Below are 27,753 nucleotides of genomic sequence, written 5' to 3' on the forward strand. Positions count from 1 at the left end.
ACACACCTGACATTCTCACCTCTTAGTTCCATGATCTCATTTCCAAAATTCTGGGTTAAGCAACTTCATCCTTCTACTCAGTCATATCTTTTTCAGGATCAGATTTGCCCCACCTTCCACTCACTCTCTGACCATAATGTCTCATCATTTCATCCAAGTTTATCAGGACCATCAGGCTCTGGACCACTGTTCTTACTCCCTGCATTTGTCACCCTTCTGTTTTCACTCCCCTCTCCGGCCAGCTTATATTCCATGGTTCATCCAATCAGTAAATCATTTTTCAGCATCCTGAAGTCCTCTATATTCTTTTTTTTTTTTTTTTCATATAAATGTGGGCAAAGGCCCAAAGTTGGATAAAGCCAACACACACCAAGACCCAAACAGCTGAGTGTAACCGAGTAAAATCACACCACAGGGCAGGCTGGTGCCGCTATGGCCTGATTCATAATCACTGGTACCAAGGGGACCCTCGGCACTGCCCAGCGACCTTACCGAGCTTCTCTGGTCAACTCACTCTCCCGCTCTTGACAATGATTGTTGCAAACTTTCCTTGATGCCTTGATCACCTCCCTAACTTCGAGGAGAGACCTTGTCTTCTACTTCATAGAACATACAGAGGCTATTATAAAGGAACTTCCTGCCACAAAAACTATACACCTAGCTTCATTAGCACCCAGCCTCACACTTTCCCCGTTTAAAAAAAAAAGTCTTTCCTCTTCCCCACAATTATGCTTCGATTTACCCTCACTCGCTTACTGCTCTGGCTACTCCTCTCTCTCCCTGTCCTTCAAAGCCAATTTCTCAAGTTTCTTATACTTGTTATTTGTTTCTTTGCTTTCCACTAATGAATCAGTCCACTCAAAGCTAGATTCCGTCTCTGTATTTGCAGGGTCCCCTTTGTCAGGATCACCTATATAACCTGCCATCACGAAGAAAATGCATATTTAAAATCTTCCTTTTCTCTGAATTCTCAGTGGCTTGTCACATTTCCTCTGGAAAGTTTCTTCCCACAGCTTTCTCAGCCCATACGGTTTTCCCGTCTTTGACTTGAGTGGTCCTTTTTCTCCTTTCCTGGGTGTTCAAATGTTGGAGCTTCCTCTTCCCGCATGCATTCTCCCCCAGTGCCATCTCTAGGCAAAACAACTACAAGGCCATTCTTGACCTCCTTTACCCCCCGACCCCCCAATCCTTCCCCCACCCCCACCCCACCCCCTCTTGTTGACTCTCCTCCAGCCACAGTGACCCTCTTAATGCTCTCCTTCAACCTTCCAGGCAGAAATGAGTTTTTGGAAATTCTTCGGTAAAATCAGTGAATTAGCACTCAACACTCAGGACCCAAGCATGGGTCCCTCGAAGGGAGGACTGTCGGGTCCCCAGGCTTATATTTAAGTCACATAAAACCAAAGCATAAGGAACAGATTAGACAAGGACTCTTCCAGCCCAGACATGCTCCTTAATAGCTTTTGTACCAAATTTAAATTTGACAAAAACATTTTCTTGAAAGGGAGATGCTTGCCTTTCCTGAAGATGCCTAAACACCTCAGTTCTTCAGGTCTTTTCATTATTATTTTTTTTAAAGATTTTATTTATTTATTTGACAGACAGAGATCCCAAGTAGGCAGAGAGGCAGGCAGAGAGAGAGGAGGAAGCAGGCTTCCCGCTGAGCAGAGAGCCTGATGCGGGGCTCAATCCCAGGACCCTGAGATCATGACCTGAGGCAAAGGCAGAGGCTTTAACCCACTGAGCCACCCAGGCGCCCCATCTTTTCATTATTTTTTTAAAAATTTTAATTCCAGGATCACTAACATAGAGTGTTGCATTAGTTTCAGGCGTACAGTATAGTGATTCAGCAAGTGTATACATTACTCAGTGCTCATCATGATGTACTCTAATCCCCTTCACCCATTTCCCTCACACCCCACCCACCTCCCCGCTGTTAACCTCCAGTCTGTTGTGCAGTTAAGAGTCTGTTTTTTGGTTTGTCTTCCCCCCCACTTCTGTTCCTTTGTTTCTTAAATTTCACGTTTGAGTGAAGTCATATGGTACTTGTTAGGTCTTTCATTATCAGGGTAATAAAAGGTAGAGATTCTGGGCACGAAAATTCTCTTGTGAATATTTCTTGGCCTGCTTACCATGTGATAATTAATTATAATCATATTGTAAAGGATAAGGATGGAATAAGTAGAAAAATCAACCAAGAAACTAATACTCCAGTTTGTTCCTTCAACAACAAAATCCTGAGAATTATCTTGGGCTCAAGTTCTAATATTAATATGTTATGATGTCTCAATTAATACCCCGTGGTTGAGACAAAGAAGTTAGTGAGCTAAACAAAATCATATAACGTGGCTTTTCGAAATGTATGGTACCTTCTCCACCCCTGCCCTCTGTACTCATCATGTACAATCCATGTTCTCATCATTGAGAAAGTTTTATGCCCCTCTCACCTCCCCTTGATTAAATTTCATCTTTGAAGGCTTGAAAGGTACAATAAAAAGGAGTCATTTATATCAGTGGGTTTTAACATGGAGCTGGGAGGCCATTAAGGTGGGCCTTATGCACACTCCTCCCAGGGTGGAAACATGGACTTTTACACTGGGCCAAACAGCCGATATTCCAAGGACTTTCCATGAACACCTGCAGTCTGGTATAGGAATGAACTTTTGCTCAGTGATTACCTTCGCAAGCAATTATGGTTAGCCAAGATTGGTTTTCTGTTGCCAACATCAACCAAATTCTTTGCAAACATAGACAAGCATTCCCTTTTCTCTTTAATAAACCCTAACTTCTGTTCCCTAGTGGGTCAAAATTTGGGTTGCTACCTGAACGTGTACTCCCAAATTGCAATTCTGAGACCCAAAATAAATGTGTTTGATTCAGTTCCGCTTCTTCTCTCAGTTGGCACAGGTAATACACTGACATGGTTCCAGAAAGTCGAAGTCTTATAGAAAAGTGAACACATGTGAAATCTCACTTCCATCCCCAACCCCATCCACCATTTACATTTTTATTAGTTTCTTCTTCTTCTTCTTTTAAATCCTCCTGGTGTTTCTTTATGCAAATGCATTTTTTTTTGAAAGATTTTATTTATTTATTTGACAGACAGAGATCACAAGTAGGCAGAGAGGCAGGCGGGGGAGGGGTGGGAAGCAGGCTCCCTGCTGAGCTCAATCCCAGGACCCTGAGATCATGACCTGAGCTGAAAGGTTTAACCACTGAGCCACCCAGGCGCCCCAGCAAATGCATTCTTATCTCCGTCCTCCCTTTTTACACAAAATAGAGCATATTACCTATGTGTTCTGTTTCACCCATTTCTACTTAATCATACATAGGGGAGATCTTCACCTATTGGTTAAGCAGACTCCTCCCCACTTTTTACAGCAAATAATGTTCCATTATGTGGATGTATCACAGTGTATTTAACCTGCCTTCTTTATAGATGGGTTGCTGCCTTTTTTTTTTTTTAACCATGAAAACAATGTTGTGATGAGTAATTGTACCTAAAATTTTGTGCATGGACAGATGTATGGGTAGCTTGAATTTCAAAAAAAGTAGATTGAAATGAAGAACATAAAATTTGGTAAGTATTGCCAGATTCTCCTCCACAGGGAATTACACCATTTTGCAAACCAACCAGTGGAAGGAGGTATTTCCTTGTGTTGCCCACAGACCTGTATCTAACTTCAGGGCTTCTGTCGATCTGACAGAGGACAGATGATACCTTACTTTAATTTGCTTTTTCTCTTATTATGATGGAAATTAAGCTCTTTACCTGAGTGTTAGGGACATTTGGTCTTTCCTTTTCTGTGAACTGTGTCCATGCCTTTGGTCCATTTTTCTACTGAATCCCTGACTTTTTCCTTTATAATATCTCAGACTTCTTTAGATAGTAGTGAGATTAGAATGGACTCATTTTCTCAACCCATTATAGAACTATAGCTTTAAAGAGTCTTTAAAAAGTTATTCATGCCACCCTCTATTCCCTGAAAACAGGAATCCCCTATTCCCAGTTCGGATCATTTAATTTAGTTTTCTGACTTAAAAACTATTCCATGTTCATTATAGAAACACTGGAAGGAATTTGAAACTGCACGTTTGCACTTTGTTATACTCCTTTTCTAAGTACGTTATTTAAGGGAACACTTTCCCAGAGGTGGCCACCAGGGACATTCGTGGTTTGACATACATGTCTCCCAAGTTCTTTTTCCCCTTCTATTAGCCCCACTGAAAATGCATGTGGTGGAAAATGTTGTCTTCAGCAATATCTTTTATGCTGTTACCATTCTGCAAAGCAAGGAAACAAGCAAAAACATGGTCATATTTAGGGACTGTGGTCTCTGCAGACCTGCTGTCTTTCCTGGCATCCTGGTCATCTTAGTAACAGGGCCCCAGTGACAGGGCCTGGGAAGAAGAGAGCTCTGCTTATCCTATTCAGTAATTCACCACCACCTCAAAATATTTGATGACAAAATCCTGCTGCACCCTTTCTAAATCAAGCTCCAGATCTTGGTTAAAACTGTTTTTAAACTAGAGTTAGCGGCACCATATCAGAAATGAGAACAACAAAAACTTGAACATGTTGGTGATTTAAGTTAAAATTTATATTTTGAAATAAAAATGCATAACAAAAATTTACAAAATAGTCACACAGGAACACATCTCAAGATACCAGGACATGCCTTATTTACTTAGAAAAAAGTTCCACAGGTAAAACAAAGAGTGGTCATTTATAAATGTCAGTTTCTTTCTTTGAGCAAGAGATAGCTTACCTTAAATGTCACGACTGCAAAACCCCTGAGGCCCCGGGATGCAGCAAGGACTCAGGGCCTGCCTGAGGGAGGCCGCCTGCGGGGCTGGCCTCCATGGTGGGGGCTGCTTCCCCAGGCACCAGAGGAGTGGGGAGACTGGTGATTTCTAAGGTCCTGCGTGCCAAGGGCCTTTCATTTAATGAATGGGACATCATTATAATTACCATTTTTTTGTACCTTTGACTGTAAACTTCAACAGAAAATAACACGCTTAAAAACTGTACCATAAAATGTGCTATGGTTTCTGCTGTGACTCTTAGCACCTTTGGAAAATTTCCATCTCAGAAACTTCTGAGTTGGTTGGCTCTCTTGGAGATTCCTGCCTTGGGTTGGGGGGTATCTTCCACGCACACTAGTCCATACGGAAAAACTAGCTAGCGGGCCTTTTCCCAAAGCCGGTCCAGGGCTCTGCCCTCATCACACAGGCTGTGCCCACGGTGTCTCTGCTCAGGCTCAGACCATCTTCTAATGACGGAGTGCCCAGCTGATTGATTTATTGTTTTTCGTGGCATTTCACTGGTTACTATGTAAGTTGTATTTTAGTGCATTCCTGTAGAATTTCTTCAATTCACGCTGCTAGCAGCATGATCGACAGTGTGAGGCTTTTACATAACATCTCTTCACATATTTTGCTGGCATGTGAAGCTCAACAGATTTGGTTCAGGCACAAAGGACAGGATTTGGGTGTTGGCAGACAGCTGCATCTCTGCACCTTGCAGTTCTAACTCTGCCTACCCCACCTTGATGTTGCATTTAGCTAAATTCCTCGCGAGAGTCAAAGAGATTTGCTCACAATTCCTCTGGCAAAATATTTAGTTTCCTTTTCAATACTAAACATGACTTTTTGCAATAAAGACATGCTTGGGCCCAACATCACAAAACCATGCTCTCAGACAAATGACCAAAAAATACAGTTGACTTGTCTCCAAATCCTGATTCTAAAATCAAGGTAGGTCTTTAGGACTTTGACCCTGCCCACGGAGCCCCACATTCTAGAATACATTATTCCTCATTAGCATGTCTGTGGTTTGACAAAAATCAGAGTACATACTCTCATATAGGAGCACGTTAAGATCATTGAAATTCATAATTACAGTGTTTAACCTCTTCCATGATTACTTAAAAATTCATAACAGCATCACTGAAACTTGTTAATTTCCAGGGCAGTTGATTTAGAAACATTTCCTCTCACAACGATTGTACTACTATCCATTTTTATTTATTCCTAATTAAATTCAATTTCGACTACCTGATTCTGAGTGTGAGGTAGCCTCATAGTTTTATTGCTATGAAAGTAGCAGGTTCCAAAGTACCATGTGAAGCATTCGATTAGATTAAAATGAGAGGAAAATACAGGATCAGTTAAACCATTTCCTCACTTGGCATATGAACTAAAACAAAACAAAACAACAAAAAAAAAAACCAAAAAATAAAAAAAACCAAAAATACCATCCATCTTTAGTGATAAAGATACAGTTCTTTTGTGAGCATAGACACAATACATGGAATCTGTTTCTTTCCATGAAAAGCAGAGTCAAGAGAAAAGGACTCAAATTCTGTGGCTACCTTTCGGTTAACTCGGGTAAGAATGTGCATAAACTCAAGCTTGTGAGCATACAGTTTTAGCATCGTGCAGAGTGACTGGATGAACCAGGATCCGTCCTTTGAGTTTCGCCAGGAATAGTAACCTACGAGACAGAGTAACAACCCAAGTACCATGAGTATCTGATTTTATAGATTACATAATCACAAAGGTAAAAACAAGCACAAAGATCCATGCGCATTACCAGCCATAAAAAGGAAATAAACACCTCCTCTTGTTTCAGGGGAGATGATGCTGGGGGTGGGGTTGGCGTTGTGCATACACCTCTCATTCTGGTAAGGAAAAAAGAGTGTGAACTGCCTTCCCCGCTGAATCATGGTGAGTTCTCTTGTCTGGGTTTCCCTTCTCATAGGGAGGAAGAGGGAAACATGCAAAAGATGCAGGGACAAACGTGTAAGAGACACCATTTTAAGAAGCATGATGTTGCCATCGGATTGCTGATTCACCCCAGACATCAACTGCTTATGTATGCACACATTTGCATGTCCTAAATTTGTCTACAAGGCATCCAGATGAAGTATAATAAAGACATTACAGAATATTCAAAAACTCCAAAAAAAGAGAACACAATGTATCCATAGTACTTTTTCTCAGATTAACTCTCGGATCTATTGCTTCTAATTTGGAAGTACTTTACCTGGAACTGTCTTGAGGTTAAAAAGAAATCATATTGAGCGTATTTAAAAATGTAACATTCTTTAAATATACATTTGTCCTCTATTTCCAAACTGTGTCACCCCGAGTTAGCTGTATAATAAATAAATTGCACAATCAATCAATACTTATTTATAGGAGGACAGGTACAACACAACCGCAATAACATGGAATAACCTATTTCTTTTCCCCCATTCCACTCTACCCTCTCACACACTATTCAGGTTTATTTTTATTATTTCCCATCTTCCAAGGAATTCCTGGAAAATGTGACAATATAGCACATACTATACCGTATCATAAGATTACAATTCATCCCCTATATTACAATACACAATATTGTATTGTATATTATAATATCTGGCATTAAGTTCATGGAGGACACTGTGGATGTATGCTTTCTTATTTTTTTTTATTTTAATTTTTTAAGATTATTTATTTATTTGGTAGACAGAGATCACAAGTAGGCAGAGAGGCGGGGGGCGGGGGCGCGGCGGGAAGCAGGCTCCCCGCTGAGCAAAGAGCCTGAGGTGGGGCTCAATCCCAGGACCCTGGGATCATGACCTGAGCCAAAGGCAGAGAGGCTTCAACCCACTGAGCCACCCAGGCGCCCCTCTTATATTTTTTTTAATATGTTCAGTTAGACAGTATACAGTACGTCATTAGTTTTTGATGTAGTGTTCAACAATTCATTAGTTGTATGTAACACCCAGTGCTCATCACAATACGTGTCCTCCGTCATGCCCATCACCTGGTTACCCCATCCTCCCACCTTCTTATAAATGCACACCTTCCAGCCAAACTTTGCTTAAAGAAGACTTTCTGACACTTCTCTGTTATCTTAAAATACAGACCCGTTAGCTGTTTATGAATGTGAAAACCTTGGAAACCTTTGGAACACTTGCTCTGTGTTTAGACTCTCCAGGTAACGTCTGTTATTGGTAGCTGTCTTACCAGGGGCCGTGGAATAGGCATACAGGAAGTCCGCTTCAACTGGTATTTTCTGACAGGCCATGTCGTCCTCAGCTCCACTGTCCGTCTCAATACCGCAGTCCAGGTCTGTGCCTCGGCAGGCCTAGTAGTTAGAAAATAAGCATTTAAGGGCGCCTGCATGGCTCAGTTGGTTAAGCTTTTGACTCTTGATCTCAGGTCTTGTCCTCAAGGTCGTGAGTTTAAGCCCCATGTTGGGCTCCATGCTGGGTGTGGAGACTACTTAAAAAAAAAATTATTAAAAACCATTATGTGTGTATACACATAATTGTTATTTCTAAGAAATGTAAAGGCTGTGTAAACATGGATGTTAAATGAGGAATCTTTTTGATTCAAGTCTAAAAGGAATATTTATTTTCTATCTTGTAAGTGGTAGTTTAAATGAATAAAAAAGTTAAAGTAGTTCAGTAGCTTCAGGGGAAAAAAATAAATCCATTGGCTAATCCACAAATGAGCGAATTAATCCCTGATTAATCCTCAATAACTAAGTTGTTTAGGCATAAATTACCTGAATAATGAAAAGTTTGGGTTTTCCAGTCAGACTTCGACAGTAATCCCCTCTGAAGAAAACTGTTAGTTTTTTCAGGTCAACAGGTCCATTGGTTCCAAAAATTATTCCTTCATCCCCATGGCTTAGAAGTACACAAACAAAACTGCTCCTTTTGCTATGATCTTCTTTAGAGACTGGAAAAATGTTTACAAGTAAGGAAAATAAACATAAAAAACAACACAACTTCATTCACCCATCAATCTCCTATTTAAACTGTACAGGAGGAAGATGAAGAAACTTGAGGACAGAACTGAGAGATCATCAAAACCCACCTTGGGGCAGTCGACATACCTCAAACCATGTTAGGGAGGTAGCATGAATAACTTTTACTTTATGTATATAAAATGTGGGATTATATAGAATATGGTGCCCCAGTTCTCATGCCTTATTATTATAATTACAGCTATACCATAATATAAAACTGGACAATAAAGGGAGGTCATCATTCTTTTAATTATTTCTTACCACTGTCCATTAATTCCAAAATTTCTTCGCATGTGAGATCATTTTTATTCCTGACTTCATATTTCAAGTTCGTGAATGTTTCCCGGAGGTTTGCTGCATCTACATCTGTACCAGACCGAGGTGCCATTCCTTGAAAACAGAAAGGATTACTTATAACTTCATTAAAAAAAAAAAAATTCCTCTGAAATAAACTATTCAGCAAGTCATACAATCCACAATAAAATCTTTTCAACTGCTAAGAAAATTCAATGACTTTGATCTAACACAAAGTCTCTTTAGTTTCTTAGCATATAAGACACTTCATAACATAAGCTGTATCAGTGCTATGGTCAGAAGGATATCTTTCACAACTGCTTAGATAGTGAAAAACACAACTGAAATGCTTAACGAGGGAAGTTCGGTTAAATAAATTATGATTCACTACTACTATAATGGACTACTGTGTTGCCATTAACATTTCTGTAGACATGACACAGCTCAGTCGGTTGAGCATCTGACTCTCAATTTTGGCTCATGTCATGATCTCAGGGATGTGGGATCAAGCGCTGCAGTGGGTTCCAAGCTCAGCCCAGGGTCTACCAGGGATTCGCTCTCTCCTTCTGCCCCTCCCCCGATCTCTCCCTCCCTCTCTCTCTCTCTCTGTGTCTCTCAAATAAATAAATCTTTTTTTAAAAATTTCCATAGACAAAATTTTGCCATGGGAAATGGTCATTGTATTAAAAAAAAATCTGTAAAACAACAGGATCCTACTTTTGTGTAAGAAAAAATGCTATATATAACAAAACACACATCTCACACATTCAGAGGAACTGTATTTTTTTAGGTTCCCAACAATTTTAAGATCCATTACTACTTTAATATGTTTCAGGAAAAAAAAAAACCCACAAACCACTACCACATTAATCTTGTTCACCAGGCATCCTGCTATGAGTAATTTCCTTCAACCCTTCCAAACACCAGTGTGACAGTGACTATGACCAGCTTCACTTATACAGATGTGGGACAGGGAGCACAGAGAAGTTCAGGAACTTGTTGAAAGTAATAAGGCTAGCGTCAGTCCTGTACCCAGGGGTTCTGGGCTTCAGTTTCTCCTTTACAGTACTCTCCACATTAATGGACAGACTGACTATACAATGTGCTCAGATCTAAAAATGCCAAAGTGTTAGAGAAGACATACCTTAGAACTGAGTAAATTATAACATGTATTAATACAAAAAAATACTCAATGCCTATGCCCACAAAATATTGTTGACAGAGCATCTCTGAGTAGTGTGACTATGAGTGACTTTAATGCTTTTTCTTTTATTAATCTGTAGTTTCTGAAATTTGTATTACGGCCATAGGTAATTTTTGTAAAATTAAAATAAGCCCATCAAAGTTTTGACTTTAGAGAGGATGAGGACACCATGCAGCTATGTGACAAAGAGACTGAATTCTGGTCCTGGGTTGTGAGCCATTTATTTATTTATTTATTTGTTTATTTTAAAAGATTTTATTTATTTATTTGACAGACAGAGATCACAAGTAGGCAGAGAGGCAGGCAGAGAGAGAGGAAGGGAAGCAGGCTCCCCGCTGAGCAGGCAGAGAGAGAGGAAGGGAAGCAGGCTCCCCGCTGAGCAGAGCACCTGATGTGGGGGCTTGATCCCAGAACCCTGGGATCACGACCCAAGTCGAAGGCAGAGGCTTTAACCCACTGTGCCACCCAGCCGCCCCATGAGCCATTTAACAGTAGAACAGAAAACACAAGACTATAAGGAGAGCACTGTGAGGACCTGACCTTCACATTTCAAAGCAGAAGAAGAGCTCATTCGATTGCTAAAGTTAGACTCTTGGGTTAAGTAATTTGTGGTTATGGCTGTTAAAGAATAGGTTCCACAATGTAAAATTCTACAGGAAGTGGGCATCATAACTAGCAACGTGATATAGAGTATCTGATGGTTGAAGGTGGCATCTCAACTTACAGCCAAAAGCAATACGAAGACTTTCGTTCAGATTCAGACACCTATTTTTCCCACTACTCCTTCCTCATAACTATTCTAACACCAAGTTCTGCTTATGGTTCCAGGGCAACCTGGATTCTTCTGGCCATTTTCACCACCGGCCCAATAGATGGCCTCCTAAATTGGATCTGGGTCTTCTAATTTCTTTAGTTAAAAATTAAGTCTAATGTGATCGATATGCCGATTCAAAGAATTATCACAGCATCAATATAAATATAAAAAATAAGAAATGGAGAAACAGCCCAAATGTCCATCATAGGATAAATTATGCAAATTAAGCAAATGGAATACTATATAATAATTAAAAGATCTGATAATTATATAGCAACGTGAAAAATGCTTACATTACATTAAGTGGAACAAGCAGAATGCAACACTGCTTACATATTATGAATGAAATTAAGCTTTGAAAGAAACTCTCAGGAAAAAAGAATCAACACATCAAGATTTTAATGAACTTTCTGGGATTGTAAGGGATTTGATGGTTTATATTCTCTAAATATATATATATATATATATATATATATATATATATATATATATATATTCTGAACCATATCAGTAGATTCAAGTCACACCCAGTACAGAGACTGAGAAGAGAGATTTAGTGATCAGGCCATGGGGAACCTAAGAAAGCAGTTTCTGCAGAGGTAGAAAACAGAAAAGAGATTCAAGAGGGATGGAGAGAAGTGAAGATGGCAAGCTTACAGCCCGTATTTTCAAAAATTTAGAAGAGATAAAAATCAGATCACAGCTTAAGAGGAAGCAAGGTGAAAGAAAGGTCTCTTTAAGATGGGGTTCTGTCATTTTTGTGGGGGGAAAGGAAAAAGTCAATAGAGCAAATGAAGATACAAAGAAGTGAAGCAGTGCTTCACTGGAAGGAGGTGGACTCAAGAGTTCAGACTGCGAGGTGGGGCGTGGTCAGGCACACACCAAGGCCAAGTCCTAGCTCTGCTACTAAATGATCTGTGTGAACTCTATGTCAGAATTTTAACCTTTCAGCATCTAATTGTGGTTACTTTTCTGAATTGTTGCAAAAATTAAACAAGATAATACCTATGAGGTGCCTCACACAGTTCTGGGAAAGAAAAATATACTGCTCCTTATTTGTTGCAATCTGTTAGAATGAAAGAGGGAGCAGGAGGATAAAGAAGCAATTTGGGGCAGGAGAGCCAACACACAGATGGGAAGCTAGCTGTTGGAAGAGGGAGAAATTCTGATAATGGGCGGAAGATCAAGAGTTCGTGATGGACTATGTGTAGGGTCCTGCTCTATCTTTACTTTGTGGCTATTCTGTGTTATCGTTTACTAACTAATAACATCAGTTCTATTTTTCATATTATACCAAACATAAATGGTACAATATTTTTTTTTGAAGATTTTATCCATTTATTCGACAGACAGAGATCACAAGTAGGCAGAGAGGCAGGCAGAGAGAGAGGAAGGGAAGCAGGCTCCCCACTGAGCAGAGCACCTGATGTGGGGGCTTGATCCCAGAACCCTGGGATCACGACCCAAGTCGAAGGCAGAGGCTTTAACCCACTGAGCCACCCAGGCGCCGCAAATGGTACAATATTTGAAGAGGATTAAAAATTACGTTAGGGTACATACCAGTACTTCTATGAAAGTTCTTATTATTAATTATTATACATAAACCCATTTCAGGATAATCCATTTTATAACTGTTGTCCAAGGACATTCCAGAGTCCACTGATTTGCTTCCATGTAAGATCTTTCTGTTTGGAAATCAAAAAACAGTTAACAAAGGTAGAAATGACTGATGCTGCTGTTCACAGTAATACAAATTTTATAATACATAAGAACAGTTCACATTTGTTGAATGAATGTCAGGCTTTGTGCTATGGTAGCCTTTCCTGATTTAAATTTCATGAGAAACCATTTCACAGATGTGGAAATGCGTACCCCAAGGCTCAGTGCTAAGGGTGACACAGACACTGTCAGAGCCAAGGGAGAGCACACCTGTCGGACTTCAGAGTTCAGGCTTTTACTCTCTACATTTTAAGTTTTCCTCTAAATTTTTATAAAATTTCACCAAATGTATTTTATAGTTTAAAATTCTTAAATTTCTTATAGCTTGTGAGATATATCTCTCTCAAGGTAAGAGTAAGATCTTAAAAATACCCTGAAAATGAGAGGAAACTGAAAAAATGCAAATACATCTCAAAGCATGGTATTTTTCACCATTCCTAAATTGCTCCTTAAACACTATGAGCTGAACAAATTAACAGTTAATACACAGATCACTGTTGTAAAGAATTGGAAATAGTTGTCTGCAGGTCACTTATCCAAAAACCTGTTATCTAGACCAGGATCAAAAAACTTTTTTTTCAAAAAAGCCAAACATTAAGTATTTGAGATTTGCAGGTCGTACAGTCTCTGTTGAAGCAGCTACTCCATTCTACTGGTGAAAGTAGCCCAGGACGACATGTAAAGGAATGTGTGTGGCTATGTCCCAATAAAACTTGACCAAAATAGACAGCAGGCCTGACCCCTGATCTAGTCCAAGGATCAGGACACATCAGGTCTAGGGACACCAAACATCAATACCTCAAGTCCACGTCCTCATGCATTTAACCCGAGAGTATTTCAGATTATATACAATTCTACAAACATTGTTGGAAAAAGATTAAAATAGTAAATTAAAGCAGTCGAGGTCAGAAACAACTATATTTAGCTAACAGTGAAGATCCCCACATTGTACGGGTGAGAAAATTTATGCTCAGAAAGCCAAGTGACTTGTTGAAAATCATATAAATTGTGGATCCCAGAACTGTAATTCCCCACCACCCCTGCTGCCTCCTTAGGAGGGAGGGTTCCTCTACCAGCAACAGGATAGCTGCATGGGGAGGGGGACACGCCTGACGCAGAGCAGACTTAAAAGCCGAGGGACACGAGCATAACTTATCGTTAAATTGAAACAGACCTAAATCTGTTTTGGGCTCCTGTGCAATTTGCTATTAAATTATATTCTGTATAATATGAAAAGGTAGGAAAATGTGTAAGTCACTTAAAAAGGTTTAAAAAATAAATAAAAGACCCCAACCCTTCTAAAATGAGATTGTATCTCAAAAGTTTAGTTTCTGGGGCGCCTGGGTGGCTCAGTGGGTTAAGCCCTCTGCCTTTGGCTCAGGTCATGATCTCAGGGTCCTGGGACTGAGCCCCGCATTGGGCTCTCTGCTCGGCGGGGAGCCTGCTTCCCCCTCTCTCTCTCTGCCTGCCTCTCTGCCTACTTGTGATCTCTGTCTGTCAAATAAATAAATAAAATCTTAAAAAAAAATTAAAAAAAAAAAGTTTAGTTTCCAATAAATCTCTTCAGCTAAGCAGACACTGCTAAATCATTATTGGTAACCTGGTGATCGTTCTGTAATACTTTTGTTTAATATGAAGATCACTAAATAATTACTGTGATTTTTGTCCAAAATAATAATACTGGGTCTCAGAAGAAACTTTCGGAATTCAAAGTTCCACAAGGGATCCCAAGTGGATAATGACATGAATTACATTAATGGTGTTTACATTTGATCTTTTTCCTTCCTCCATCATTTGGTTTTGGGAAGCATTAATAAGCAAACTACTGGAAAGAGGAAGACAGAAAAACAGATGGTGCAAGATCACCTAAAAGCAGGCAGTTCTTCCCCAGACTCAGAACTGGCATTTCATTTTAGTCTTAAAACTCATAAATAGGGATGTCTGGGTGGCTCAGTTGGTTAAATGTCTGCCTTTGGCTCAGGTCATGATCTTTGGGTCCTGGGATTGAGCCCCATGTCAGGCTCCTTGCTCAGCAGGGAGCCTGCTCCTCCCTCTGCCTGCTGCTCCCCCTGCTTGGGCTCTCTCTGGCAAATAAATAAACAAAATCTTTAAAGAAAAAGAACAACTCATAAATAAACAGAAAGCCAAAAATCTCCTCCAAACACAACAGCTGTCATCCTACAGACAGATTTTGGGAGGCACAGAAGAATTGCGAGTTCTGCCTCTCCTAAGGCATCCTCCTGCAGGTTGGGGATTCTGACTATGGGGCAGGCTCTGTACCTCATGTGCCCTCTGCCCTCCCCACAGTATCGTGAAAGTTTGGTTTGAAAGATGAGATTCAGGGAGGATAAGTTAACATGTGCAAAAGCCACGCAGCTGTCAAGGGAGGATGTCAGCTGGTTCTCTCTAGTTTGAAAGCCCTTTCTGCTTCCCCATTCCTTCAAGTCTGCTGTATTACCTACACATCTTTCCTTCATTATAAAGGATAGAAATAGAATATTTTTCTATTAGAAATATATTATAGAATAGAATATATTAGAATAGCTATATATAGAATATATAATATATATAGAATATGTAATATAATAGAACGTATAACATAATAGAATATATAGGAATATATTATAGAATAGAATATATCCAATAGAAATACTCACGTTTCTGAATTTTTAATGGATTTTGCATCCACGGAGTGTTCACTGTTCTCCATGGATACTTCTAACTGGAATATAAAGAAGACAGGAGTTAATCTGTCATTAGAAGACCACTGCATTATATTAATTATTCTAATGATTATTTCTCCAAATTAATGCTATATATGGACATTTTACCACTGGCATTACCACTCCTGGCCCAGCTTCTCCTCTCTTGTTAAAGGTTTTTGGGGGTCAAACCTGAGAGCTATAATCCTTTCTAAAATTATGTGCAATGTAGTCCATTTCTTTCTCTCTCCTTCTCTCTTTTTTAACTGAGCTATGAACTTCATTTAGTGTACAGGTAAGAAGCATACAGCTTGATAAATATTTACATTTATCCACTCCCACCAGATCAAGATACAGATTGCAATTTGTTTCTCTCACAACAGATCAGGTCATTCATTGCTAAGAACTTAGTCTTCCAAGGCAGCACAGTTGAGACGAAACCCAGAAACTTCCCATCACAATGGTATAGTTCACACGCTACTATGCTACAAAGCTTTAGATTCTCAAAAGACACAGCACCAGGAAGTCCAAACTTCCATGTAATCTTTATTTTGAAACTGGGCTTGAGAATTCCACCTACTCATCTAGGGCGGTAGAATGGCCAGGGAAACCTGGAAGAGAGAACTAAAGTTTCTGCTTCCAATCTTCCATCAGACAATTCCAGTGGACCTGACACGGTGAGCGACTCCTTATGATCGGAGCAGCTGGCACTTACGGAGGACTTATTAGACAGCAGGCACTGTGCTAGGCATCTCATCTTTCCTCTTCCCAACACTCCTGAGAGTCAGGAAACCCCATTTCTAGTGATAAATGACTCTGTCCACAGTCACAGAGCTAAGTGACTCAGGCCCTCTCCTTCCCACTCTGCTCTGCTGCCTCTGAAGAAGTCAGTTCCTTACTACTTGTCTTCTGGAGTTCTCCCATGTCTTCTCTGGCCTTCCAGAAGTAAATGTACTTCCCATGGCAATCTGCCTCCCTAAATGAAGAAAAAAGAAAAACAGACCCCCAAATTCTTGACTTTCTCCAGCCTCTAGAAGCCCTGGCAACCGCAAAAATACAAATCAAAATACAACTTTAACCTGACTCGTATACTAAGATCAGAAATCGTAAAAGAATATAAAAGCCCGTCAATAGGTCTCAGCCAACCACAAAAGCCTTTACAGAAAGTCCTAGCATTCTTCACCACTTTTAAATTTTAAAAAAATTGTGATACATAAATCTACCATCTTAACTATTTTAAGTATATAACTCAGTAACATTAAGTATAGTTACATTAGTGTATAGCTATCACCACCATCCATCTCTAGAACTTACTTTTTCATCATCCCAAACTGAAAATCCCTACCAAACCCACCCTTTTCCAAGCCCAAAGCTAAGGAGACCTCTTCTGTTCTCCAAAGCTAAGTTCATTCCTGCCTTCTCCCTAAATACCGTGTGAACCTATGGTGAGAAAAGATGGAGACAAGAATATGGAAGAAAGGAAGTGTGACCATTTCAATTCAACCACAGAGAAGAGCAGTGTTTTACTTCTTCTCAAAGCCAGTCTTTGTTTTGCTTTTCTAACAAAGACTCTTTGCTTTTCTACCATCTTTTTTCCTATAGGCTTTCTAGAAAACCAAGGGAGGATGGTGAATACAACCTTAGTGAGCACATGCTTTGTAAGAGGTATCACTGTAGGCACCAAGACAGAGTGGAAGACAAGACAAAGTTCTTACCTTCAAACTTTCATCATAGAAAGGAAGAATAATTACAGATTGATAGTAAGATTTCTGACACTAATTGGGACAATGAAGGAAAGAAAATGGGGTAAAGTAATGGAGAGACTGGAAGTATAAGCTACTTTAGCTAAGCTGGTTGGGGAAGCCATCTCTTGGGTAGTGTTTATATCGAGATCTAAATGACACAGAAGTTATCTTTGCTGGGAAGGACCAAGAAGTACAAAGTCCCTGAAAAGGTTTGGGGTATTCATGGTACAGAACGAATACCATTTTGACCAGTGCATGGTAAAAGAAGGGAAGACATAAAAAGATATGAAGTAGTGAAGGTGAGATCACATAGGGCCCTCAGGAGCTGAGAGTGGCTTTGGTTTTATTCTGGTTGCAAGGAAAAACCATTGGTGTGTTTTAAGCAAAGGTGGGACGGCATGCTTTAAAAAGATCACTCTGGCTGCTGAGTGGAGAATCAACTGTTGAAGATTGGTGTAGAGGCACACAAGCCAATGGAAAGCCTTACAGAATAGTTCTAGAAAGAGATGATGGTGGCTTAGATAGATCAGCTTAGAGCTGATCACTGGATATATGTAGTTATGAGTCTGGAACTCAGGGAGAGATCAGCACTGGAGATACACAGGGCACTCTGCTATTTACAAGGCCAGCCTGAGACTAAGAAAGATGACTGAAATGAGGAGGGGAGTTGAGTGGGGAGGAGTCAGATGAATGCTGTATACCAAAGCATGCAGAAGTCTTTCAAGGAATGTTCCATGCTTTAAATTTTGCTAAGAGGTCAAGTTAATTGAAGACAGACCGTTGGCTTTGGCAAGGTCATGGGTATAGTGGGGATTATGAGGAAAAAATTGTCTAACACCTGGAAATGGGCAAAAGTAATTATTGTATAGCATTTCAGTGTGGTGCTGGGCATGGTCTAGAAGAATCTTGAGGATTAGCTGACTTTATAGCGTGTCTTTTTTTTTTTAAGTTCTTATTTAAATTCTAGATAGTTAACATAGAAAGTAATATTGGTACCAGCAGTAGAATGTGGCGATCAATCACTTACATACATACAACACCCTGTGCTCATCACAAGTGCCCTCATTAATACCCATATGCATTTAGCCATTCCCTACCCACCTCCCCACCAGCAACCCTTCTGTTCTCTATAGTTAAGACTCTCTTATGGTTTGCCTCCCTCTCTTTTTCCACCCTTCCTCCATGTCTTGTTTCTTAAATTTCACGTTTGAGTGGAATCATATGGTATTTGTCTTTCTGACTTATTTTGCTTAACATAATACACTGTAACTCATCCATGTCGTTGCAAAAGGCAAGATTTCATTCTTTTTTATGGCTGAGTAATACTCTATTGTGAATATATATGTGTGTTTGTGTGTGTACACACATAGCGTATCTTTTGTCCATTCATCAGTCGATGGACATTTGTGCTCTTTCCATAATTTGGTTATTGTTGATAATGCAGATGCCCCTTCTAATCAGTATGTTTGTATCCTTTGGGTAAATATCTAGTAGTGCAATTGCTGGGTCATAGGTAGTTCTTTTTTAACTTTCTGAGGAACCTCCATACTGTTTTCCAGAGTGGCTGCACCAGTTTGCATTCCTACCAACAATGTGAAGATGGTTCCCCTTTCTCTGAATCCTTGCCAACACCTGTTGTTTCCTGTGTTGTAATTTTAGCCATTCTGCAGGTGTGAGGTGGTACTTCATCTTGGTTTTGATTTGTATTTCTCTGATGGCTGTGGTTGAGCATCTTTTCATGTGTCTGTTAGCCATCTGAATGTCTTCTTTGGAAAAATGTCTATTCATGTCTTCGGTCCATTTCTTAAGTGGATTATTTGGTTTTTTGGCTGTTGAGTTTGATAAGCTCCTTACAGATTTTAGATACTAACTCTTTATCTGACCTTGTAATGACTAGGTTATTTTACAACTCTGTAGGAAATTAAGTCATAGAAAATGGATAGCCATGCTAATGGTTCTTGTCTATAGCAACAAAAATGAATTTTGTCTTTCAATGATACTGATTTTTGACCTATAGAAAAATGACCCTTCCAAATTATGTTTCACTGCCATTTAGGATATTAACCAGTTCTGCCTCTATTAGCAAATTCATTTCAGTATACCTAACCATCTGTTTGCTCTTCAAATTCTCCTTTGAACTGGTCTTAGTCTCTTACTGGTTCTATTATTAATTAAATAAAGTACCTGAAACATATTTATTCTACATTTACACAACAGCCAAGTATCACAGTTTTCAAACATTATAGTTTAAAAGGATCAATGTTGTGGCAGTGGGTTGGGGAGAAAATGGGAGAACAAAAATGAGTAAAGAGAACACAAGTGAGCAAGCAGTTTTGCAGGGAAGGGGAAAAGAGAAATGGCATAGGAGCTGGAGGGGGACGAGGGGTAGAGATTTCTTGCTTTGTCTGGTTTTGAAGATTGGCCATGGAAGGCTTGCTTTCATGCTGATGAGAATGATCTATGGAAAGTGAGAAATTAATAAGGCAAGAGGAGAGAAAGTTCCTGAAGAGATGAAGGATTTGCAAATCTCTCACATATGGGGAGGACTTAGTCTCAGCTAAGAACAAGTAAGGGTTCATCCCCCATAAGGAGAAGGAGGGCAAACTATTGGGGCACATGTGGCAGGAGGGCGAATGTGAGGCAAGGAGGATGAGGTACTTCTTATAAGATTGCTTCTATTTTCTCTATATTTAGAAGATGAACTATGAGAAAAGAATCCCAAAACGTCCAAGGTGTACTTTCGTGTATATTTACCCATGTATTATAATCAAGTAATACCAAAAACCAATCACATACAATGCTAGCATGGGTGTGGGAGATTGGCATTCTCATACATTACTACAAGGGGCATACATTGGTATTATCTCTTGAGAACATCTTGCTATGTCCTCCTATCCCTCAATAAAAACTTAGAAGTTTTGATCTGGTAAAATTACACTTCTAAGAACACAGCCTAGAAAAAATAACCCCAGGGAGTGGGAAGAGGAGGGAAAGAGAAGGAGGAGAGAGGAGAACATTGAGAATTGAGAATAGTTACGTTGTGGTATATCCATACATTAGTTAAAACAGCTACAAAACTTTTTTAAAGAACTAAATTATGCAGGAAATGCTTATAAGGCTAAGTAAAAATAGGTTATAAAGTTTTATAAAATAATATAATCTCAATTTTCTATACAAGAAAAAGACCCAAAGTAATTATCCAGCATCTTTACACATTAACCTATCATCCAACAGTGGCTATCTCTGGGTGATGGGATTACTGGCTACTTATTTACTCCTTGATATTTTCCTGTATTTTCTATGACATCTATTTTTTTTTTTAACCTAGAAAATAGTAACAAAGTTTATCTTATAAAATAATACCTATAGGCAGGGAGAGATTGTATCAACCAGGATTGTGTGGTCAATTTCAACCTTCAGCCCTGTTTCAAGAATGACAAAAACAGGGGACTGCTACTACTATGAAAGTAGCAATCTTTTCTTGGCTGCTCTGTATCATGTTCTAGTCTCCCTCTTTTTCTTTCTTTTTCTGTTTCACACATACCACAAACATAGATTAAGTACAAGAAACCTCAAACATTCTTAAACCATAAATATAGAGCCAAATTGCCCCATGCATGCCAATTCTAACTGGGCAGACTATAATGCAAAACAACTATCCATCTGTGATTGAAAAAACAAAGTTGTGGTTAAGTTGATGAAATGAGAGAATAGTTATAGAGTGGCTAACAATTTCAAACCAGAGGCAAATACATAGTAAGTGATTTATTGTTATTATATTACAATCCATAAGAAAATAATATTATCTATGTTTCAAGACATTATGGCCAGCCTGTAGTAAATCTGGAATGAAAACAGAATGGAGGGGCACCTGGGTGGCTCAGTGGGTTAAGCCTCTGCCTTCGGCTCAGGTCATGATCTCAGGGTCCTGGGATCGAGCCCCACGTCAGGCTCTCTGCTCAGCGGGGAGCCTGCTTCCCACCCCCCCCGCCTGCCTCTCTACTTGTGATCTCTCTGTCAAATAAATAAAAATAAAATCTTTTTTTTTAAAAGATTTTATTTATTTATTTGAGAGAGAGGCAGTGAGAGAGAGCATGAGTGAGAAGAAGGTCAGAGGGAGAAGCAGACTCCCTGTGGAGCTGGGAGCCCGATGCGGGACTCGATCCCGGGACTCCGGGATCATGACCTGAGCCGAAAGCAGTCATCCAACCAACTGAGCCACCCAGGCGTCCCAAAAATAAAATCTTAAAAAAAAAAAAAAAGAAAAGAAAACAGAACGGGAAAGAAGACTTAATAAAAATCGAAATTTCTAAAGCTGAACCTGGAGCTCCTGCCATGTCCTATCTGGCCCCAGTTTGCTTCAAATTGGCCCTTTGGATGGGTTTTCCAAATGTAGGGTACACAGTATGTGTTCGGGACCCCCTAAATGCTGATGGGTTCCCACATATGATTGAGGCCTTTAAGATCTCATGTCAAACACTCCTGCAAACAGTGCCACAATTCTTAGACAGAAATACTAACTTCTACCAACCTTTTATCTCTTGCCAACAATAAAGCTATGGGATGAAACTATGTTACCCTTCTAGAAAGTTTAAATTTAAATAGTGATCTGCTTTCCAGAGTTTTAAAATATTTGGCTTCTTGGCTCATATCAATGTTAAGATTTCACCTAAATAGTATGTGATTTTTAAGTACTCACTTCCTTTTCATACATTTATTGAACTTTAACCAAGTCACTTTTAATAGTTAAAGTTTCCTATAGATCAAGCTTAATACAAGTAATTGTAATTTAATGATATTTGATATTAGGCATGAGATGGACGATTTTGTTTCAGTAAGGCAGTTGGTGGCTGGAAGGAAAAAATATGAATTCTTTAGAATGGGATTTAAAACAGTGTCTTATACTATTTGATAAGGATTTCTCAGGAACACACACTATGATGACTTTCATTGCTTTCTTTATCAGTACCTGAACCATATATATTACAACAGGATCAGCTGACCTTCGTATATTATCACAAATTTACACGGTGGTAAAAAAAATCCCCATTGCATCAGACATGTGCACATTTACTCTCTTCTTGTCACCATCTGCTTTTTCCACATGGAAACACCACATCCACACTCTTGGGAGAAAGAGCTTTGGTTCTTGTAGAACTTGTCACACTTAGCATTACATCACTTCCATTAGCTAATGCCAGGCTGAATACAAATTATACTGGGGATGGTGATCTCATCTTAGAAGGATAAAAAAAATGATCCCTCAAGGGAAATATTTAACACTCTAAGTGATCACAGGACTTTAAGTTCTTAGAACACTTTCATTTGACAAAACATAAGTGGGAAAACATACCAAAAGCGTTCAAAAAATATATCCTAGCACAGCAATGAAATTATCACTGATTCTCCTGTACTGATGTATGTAATTCTTTCCATCAACTCAGGATGCTGCTGATAATAAAATACATTTCTAAACATATATTAGATCCTGGAGAAATTGCAATAGACCAACTGGCATTAGATGGCAATTAGAACTTGGGTCTTAGACTCACTTTTCTAGTTCTTGGACCCCTTTAATGCTTGCCACTGAAGCTGCTACGAACAGTCAGATCTTCAAAAACAAAAACAAAAACAAAAGGTTGTCGGTATAAATGTATGGTCACTCTAAAATAGGTATTTAAACATTTCATGCTGTTTTCCTAAACAAGTGAAAAGTCATAATGTTTTCCTATTTATATTCTAGTTAGCCGACTAAAGAGGCCATTGTATATTGCAATAATGCAGTAAAGCAGGATAAATGATCTACAGTGAAGGCAGCAGAATGAAAATTAATTTCTAAAACTGAAATTTCGGTATCAAGTTATAAAGTGTTAAAAATTTAAAAGCCCACAAAACCCTGTTATTATAAATGAACAGTTTGAAAGTGTGCCCATGATAGAGATTTCAAAATAAGACATTAAATTAGTAGTAACAGTTTGCCAGATTCTACTCTGCTAACTTGTCACACAGCAGTAGCCTATTCCTAGGGCCTGTCCTAAAAGGAAGCTGAGACAAAGGATAACGCCTGGTTTCAAAGGGGTTTGAAATCTCCAAACGTGACATCAGAATGAATACTGCTCACTTATGAATCATCTATCATGAATCATGGGTCTATCTAAAAAAAAAAAAAATTATAGGTGAAGATTTACCAAAACACATAGCCAAAGAAACGGCCAAAGAATCACAATGCCATATGTGATTTGAGGGTTGTGTACAAATGTCATGTAACAAACAGTTCCTCTTGATGCTGGCTCATCTGGGCTAGCCTCTGAGCCAAAAGGTACTTTTACTTATTTAGGTACACATTTATTATTTACTCAGGTCTTTCTGGCTAGTCCTCAAACCAGGATCTGTCTGCCTTGAGAGGGCAGACTCCCACTCCTCCACATGACTAGGGTAATACTCTCCAGAGTTTCAAGGAAGGAAACTAAAATCCATAACCTAAAAGCTCTCATTAAGATGAGACAGAGAACAAAAAGAACATGACAGAAACTGACAGCAGAAATACTGAAATAGTATAAACTATTAATTGTTCTAATTAATGAACAAAATAGGAATGACAGTTATGGTGTTTTTGATACCACTGGGTAATCTCTTTCTAAAAGTCAAATATCTGGTTTCATGTTATTAAGATATTTTCTATATGCTTATAAAGTCAAAGTGAAGCCTTTCCATTATGACTTCTGGGAAGGCTATACTTTTGCCAAGAGTTTGAGAAACATCAGGATTGTATTTATGACCTATTAGAAAGGACCTATTAGAGGGGCACCTGGGTGGCTCAGTGGGTTAAAGCCTCTGCCTTCGGCTTGGGTCATGATCCCAGGGTTCTGGGATCGGGCCCTGCATCGGGCTCTCTGCTCAGCAGGGAGCCTGCTTCCTCCTCTCCCTCTGCCTGCCTCTCTGCCTCCTTGTGATCTCTATCTGTCAAATAAATAAATAAAATCTTTTTTTTTTTTAAAGGACCTATTAGAGAGGACAAAGTCTCAAAAGCAGTCAACATGAGATTTAGTAACTTAAACAGAAAGAACAGACTTCTCACAATAGTTTGGATAAGAACAGATTTCAGCTGTAATGTACTAGAGGTTTTATTGAAATTCATTCCCATCTGGTCTTTGAATTTCTCTGGGGAATTTTAAGAATCACCAAATTAGACATTGCCATTAGACCTGGTAGTCAATCTCTTAATATCTACTTTGTAATTAAGGTGAAAACACACTGAGCAGCAAGTAAAATAAAAGAGTAAACTAAACTAAGTTCAGTTGTGCCGTACAAACAGATCAAACCATTCTTTCCTTTTCTCTGGAAGGGCCCCAGGACCAGGAAGACAGGCTGGAATTGTTTTCCCACTGTTTAAAGTCATATATTGTATAAAATAAATATAGAATGAAGGATCTTGGATGCCTTTTATAAAAATTACAACCTACAGAATCTCCTCCCTCCTGCTCAGAACAACTCCTCTATAGAAGCACATTCTGGTTTAAACCACTGGATTAAAGAAACTCTGCCTACCAGGGAAGGTTGGAAAGTGGGAAAAGTCAGAGTCGGTAGTCAGTAGTATTTATTCATTTGTCACCGGCACTGTCATAATTTACTGAACTGTGTGCAGAGCACTGCAGTAAACCTGTGTATGGAGTTGTGGTTAGAGCCAAGGAGCCTGTCCCTGTGTGGGACGCACACCTGGACTCCCTTATTCAGCTCCACAAGGCAATTGCCAGACAATGCTCAGTAGGGATCAGAGAAGTTTATCTTACTCTACACTAATTCAGAAGCTCTATAAGCAATTTGCAGGCAAGAACAAAATGGGCAGAGAAGTAACATTATCTAATTACAAAGCATAGTCAACAGACGTCTCATTTTATCCCAATAACCCTGTGAGGTGTGTATATATGATTTATGCCTAACTTATGAATGAGCTAGTAAGTGGCAACCTTGGGACTTGGCCTTGAGTGGTCTGACAACAAAGTACCTACCTGTCCCCCTCCACTACATTTGTTACATGTGTACAAAACATTATCTAACAGTCTAAGAATTCCCACCTCTTTGTTGGGGCCCAAACACCAGTGCTTCCCCTATTTGAGGCAGAGTTTAAAGATCTAATAGTAGGCACCAAAATTGTTTTAAAGCCATACATGAAAATAAAGACTGCCTTTTAGCTCTGGAGGGGGATGAAGCAGTAGATTGTGTGAAATTGGTTTTGAAAGCAAAACAGTAAAGAAATACTGTAACTGCCTATATCAGATAACATGTCAGTTTCTTAAACAGGCAGGAAGCAAGGCCCTTTTTACAGAGCAAAAGCAAATCTGATTTAATTAGGTACAATGGTTCTTTTCTTTTCTTTTTACTGTGAACAGGTTTTATTGCCACACTCCAGTAATTGTTCATTAAAACACATTCTAACTTTCAAAGCCTTTTTTTGCAAAAGAGCAAAGCAAAACCAAAGCTCAAACATCAGGTGGGGATAAGGAAGACTTAAGCTTTACAGTCATTCTTGGAGATCATGTAACTCCAACACAAAGTGGCTGAGCACCACCTTCCTTAGCACCTGTTACTATCTTGCAAATTCACATTGTCACAGCGACTCCATATTTCACTTCTACCATTTCTTTCTAATTCTCATCTTTTAATTATAATTTGCTAAGTAAACCCAAAATAGGTTTATTTTTTCTTGATAGGGCATAATTATTAAAAAGCATAATATTGTAGTGTGGGTATTACTTGTGCCAGACCCTATATATATGGAGAAAAACAATAAGGAACAACAAGATAACAAGATAAATATAGTCACTCATGGAATTTGCTTACAAACTATTAGGGAAGATAGTAGACAAGCAACTGCAAAGGATATGCCATTTGCTTTTTATGAAATGTAGGATGCAAAAGGAACTCATAATAGAAGACTTAACCTTGAAGTACTTAATGAGAACAGAAACCTAAGTGGGAGTTCCTCAAGTGAAAGTGATGCAATGAAGGGAAAGAGGGAATGCAGAGTGTTCCAGGCAGAGAATAGGTCTGAAGATCAGCCTGGCTGTTTAGTAAATGAAATGGTGATATAAAGAAAGATAAAACAAGGGAGGGGACCAAGGCGCCAACCTATGCTTGGCTTTGTTAGCCTTGTTAAAGGGATGGAGTTTGTCCTATGCCCAAAGGAGCAGCCTTCTAGAATTCTATTTTATAAAGATCATTCAGCTTGCGCTGTGAAGAATGGAATGGAGGGCAGGGGGAAGGGTCTGGAAGTATTGGAGGCCAATAAGGAGGCTGCTGTAGCTAGGTAAGAGCTTAGGGTGGTTCTCAAAAATGGAGAGGAGTGGACAGAGCTCACCAATATTTAGGAGGTCCTGGTGGCTTGATGGCTAATTGAGGAAGGAACAGGGAGGGAGAGGTAGCTGAGAACGCTCATTTTTGGCTGGGATCCCACTTACTGAGCACAGGGACAGGGGCAACTACTGCATGGCTTTAGAACAGACCCACTGAAATCAAGAGGGAGGAGGGTTGGGAAAGGCACCCTTTTCAACATGGCCTGAGGGGACTTTAAAGCAGCTCCCAGGTGACTTTGGCAACAGATACATAATCACAGGGAAGAGCTGCAAGGAATTATGGAAGCCTGCGGGTCTGAAAAGGAAATGGAATTCAGTGCTTGGAATTTACTTCTCTGGAAAACTGAGTCACACAATCAGCCCGAAAAAATCTAGGCTCGAGACAGAGAAAGCAGCAGAGACCAAGCCCTCTTCCAGTAATAGGAGGATCAGTCCGCGACTCTGAGCAGCACCAGGCTCGCCTCCCGCCCTCTCGAGGCTCCGTTTTTTTGGCGCGGGTCATCCGCTCCTCTTTTTCCGACCCAACTTCAGCCCAAGGTCCCAGCCACCCTCACTTCTCAAGCATCCCGCTGCCTTCGGCTCCCGCTCCAACCTCCTACCACCCGGCCCCGGTGCCCCCCACCCTCACCCCGGGGCCAGACTCTTCTGCAACCCAGCCTCGACGCTCCCGGCCCGGCCTCTCAATCCTCCAGTCCTCCGGGCTCCGTATCTCCAGCCAGATCTCCGTTTCTCGGCCTCCACATCCCTTGGTCTCGCCCACCCCCTCGGGTGTCTCGCTAAGCAGGCTTCAGTGCACGTTCTCGCACCCGTCGTGGTGCCATAACAAAGGATCCGCTGCACGGACCGTGCCCACGTCCTCCTCCCCGGAGCAGCTGCAGGCCCGGGCAGGTCGCCGGGGCGGGCGCAGAGCTTGGGAGGATGGAGGGAGCGGGCCCAGAGCTCCCTCGGCGGGAAGGGCCGATGGCAGCACTCACCGCACAGCCTCCAAACAACAGCCACGTACGGATTCCTCTCGCACTCGTTAGGCTTCCTAAACAGCGGCCTCTGCCCGCAGCCCAAAAAGGTGTACTCCTGAGAGGCCCCGCCCCTTGGCGCGGCCCCCTGGGCCCCGCC

At 40.1% G+C, this 27,753-nt stretch overlaps 1 protein-coding gene across 3 annotated transcripts; it reads right to left on the reverse strand.

The window, feature by feature from the left end:
* Positions 1-4,600: 4,600 nt before the first annotated feature.
* On the reverse strand, positions 4,601-27,649 carry LOC111144607 (caspase 3). 3 transcript variants are annotated; one of them, XM_022498989.1, is made up of 7 exons: positions 27,615-27,649; positions 15,498-15,562; positions 12,682-12,806; positions 9,071-9,199; positions 8,564-8,739; positions 8,020-8,140; positions 4,601-6,496 (listed from the first exon to the last, which is right to left on the reverse strand). In XM_022498989.1, the coding sequence occupies exons 2-7, from the start codon at positions 15,548-15,550 to the stop codon at positions 6,267-6,269; spliced, it is 834 nt and encodes a 277-aa protein (XP_022354697.1). In that variant the 5' UTR covers positions 15,551-15,562; positions 27,615-27,649; the 3' UTR covers positions 4,601-6,266. The 3 variants fall into 3 exon arrangements, with proteins under 3 accessions (XP_022354697.1, XP_022354698.1, XP_022354699.1); XM_022498990.1 differs by lacking the exon at positions 27,615-27,649 and adding an exon at positions 27,269-27,296; XM_022498991.1 differs by lacking the exon at positions 27,615-27,649 and adding an exon at positions 22,840-22,887.
* Positions 27,650-27,753: the final 104 nt, after the last annotated feature.

Source organism: Enhydra lutris, unplaced genomic scaffold (assembly GCF_002288905.1).
Source record: "Enhydra lutris kenyoni isolate GAN:26980312 unplaced genomic scaffold, ASM228890v2 scaffoldscaffold11, whole genome shotgun sequence".
NCBI classification, from domain to species: domain Eukaryota; kingdom Metazoa; phylum Chordata; class Mammalia; order Carnivora; family Mustelidae; genus Enhydra; species Enhydra lutris.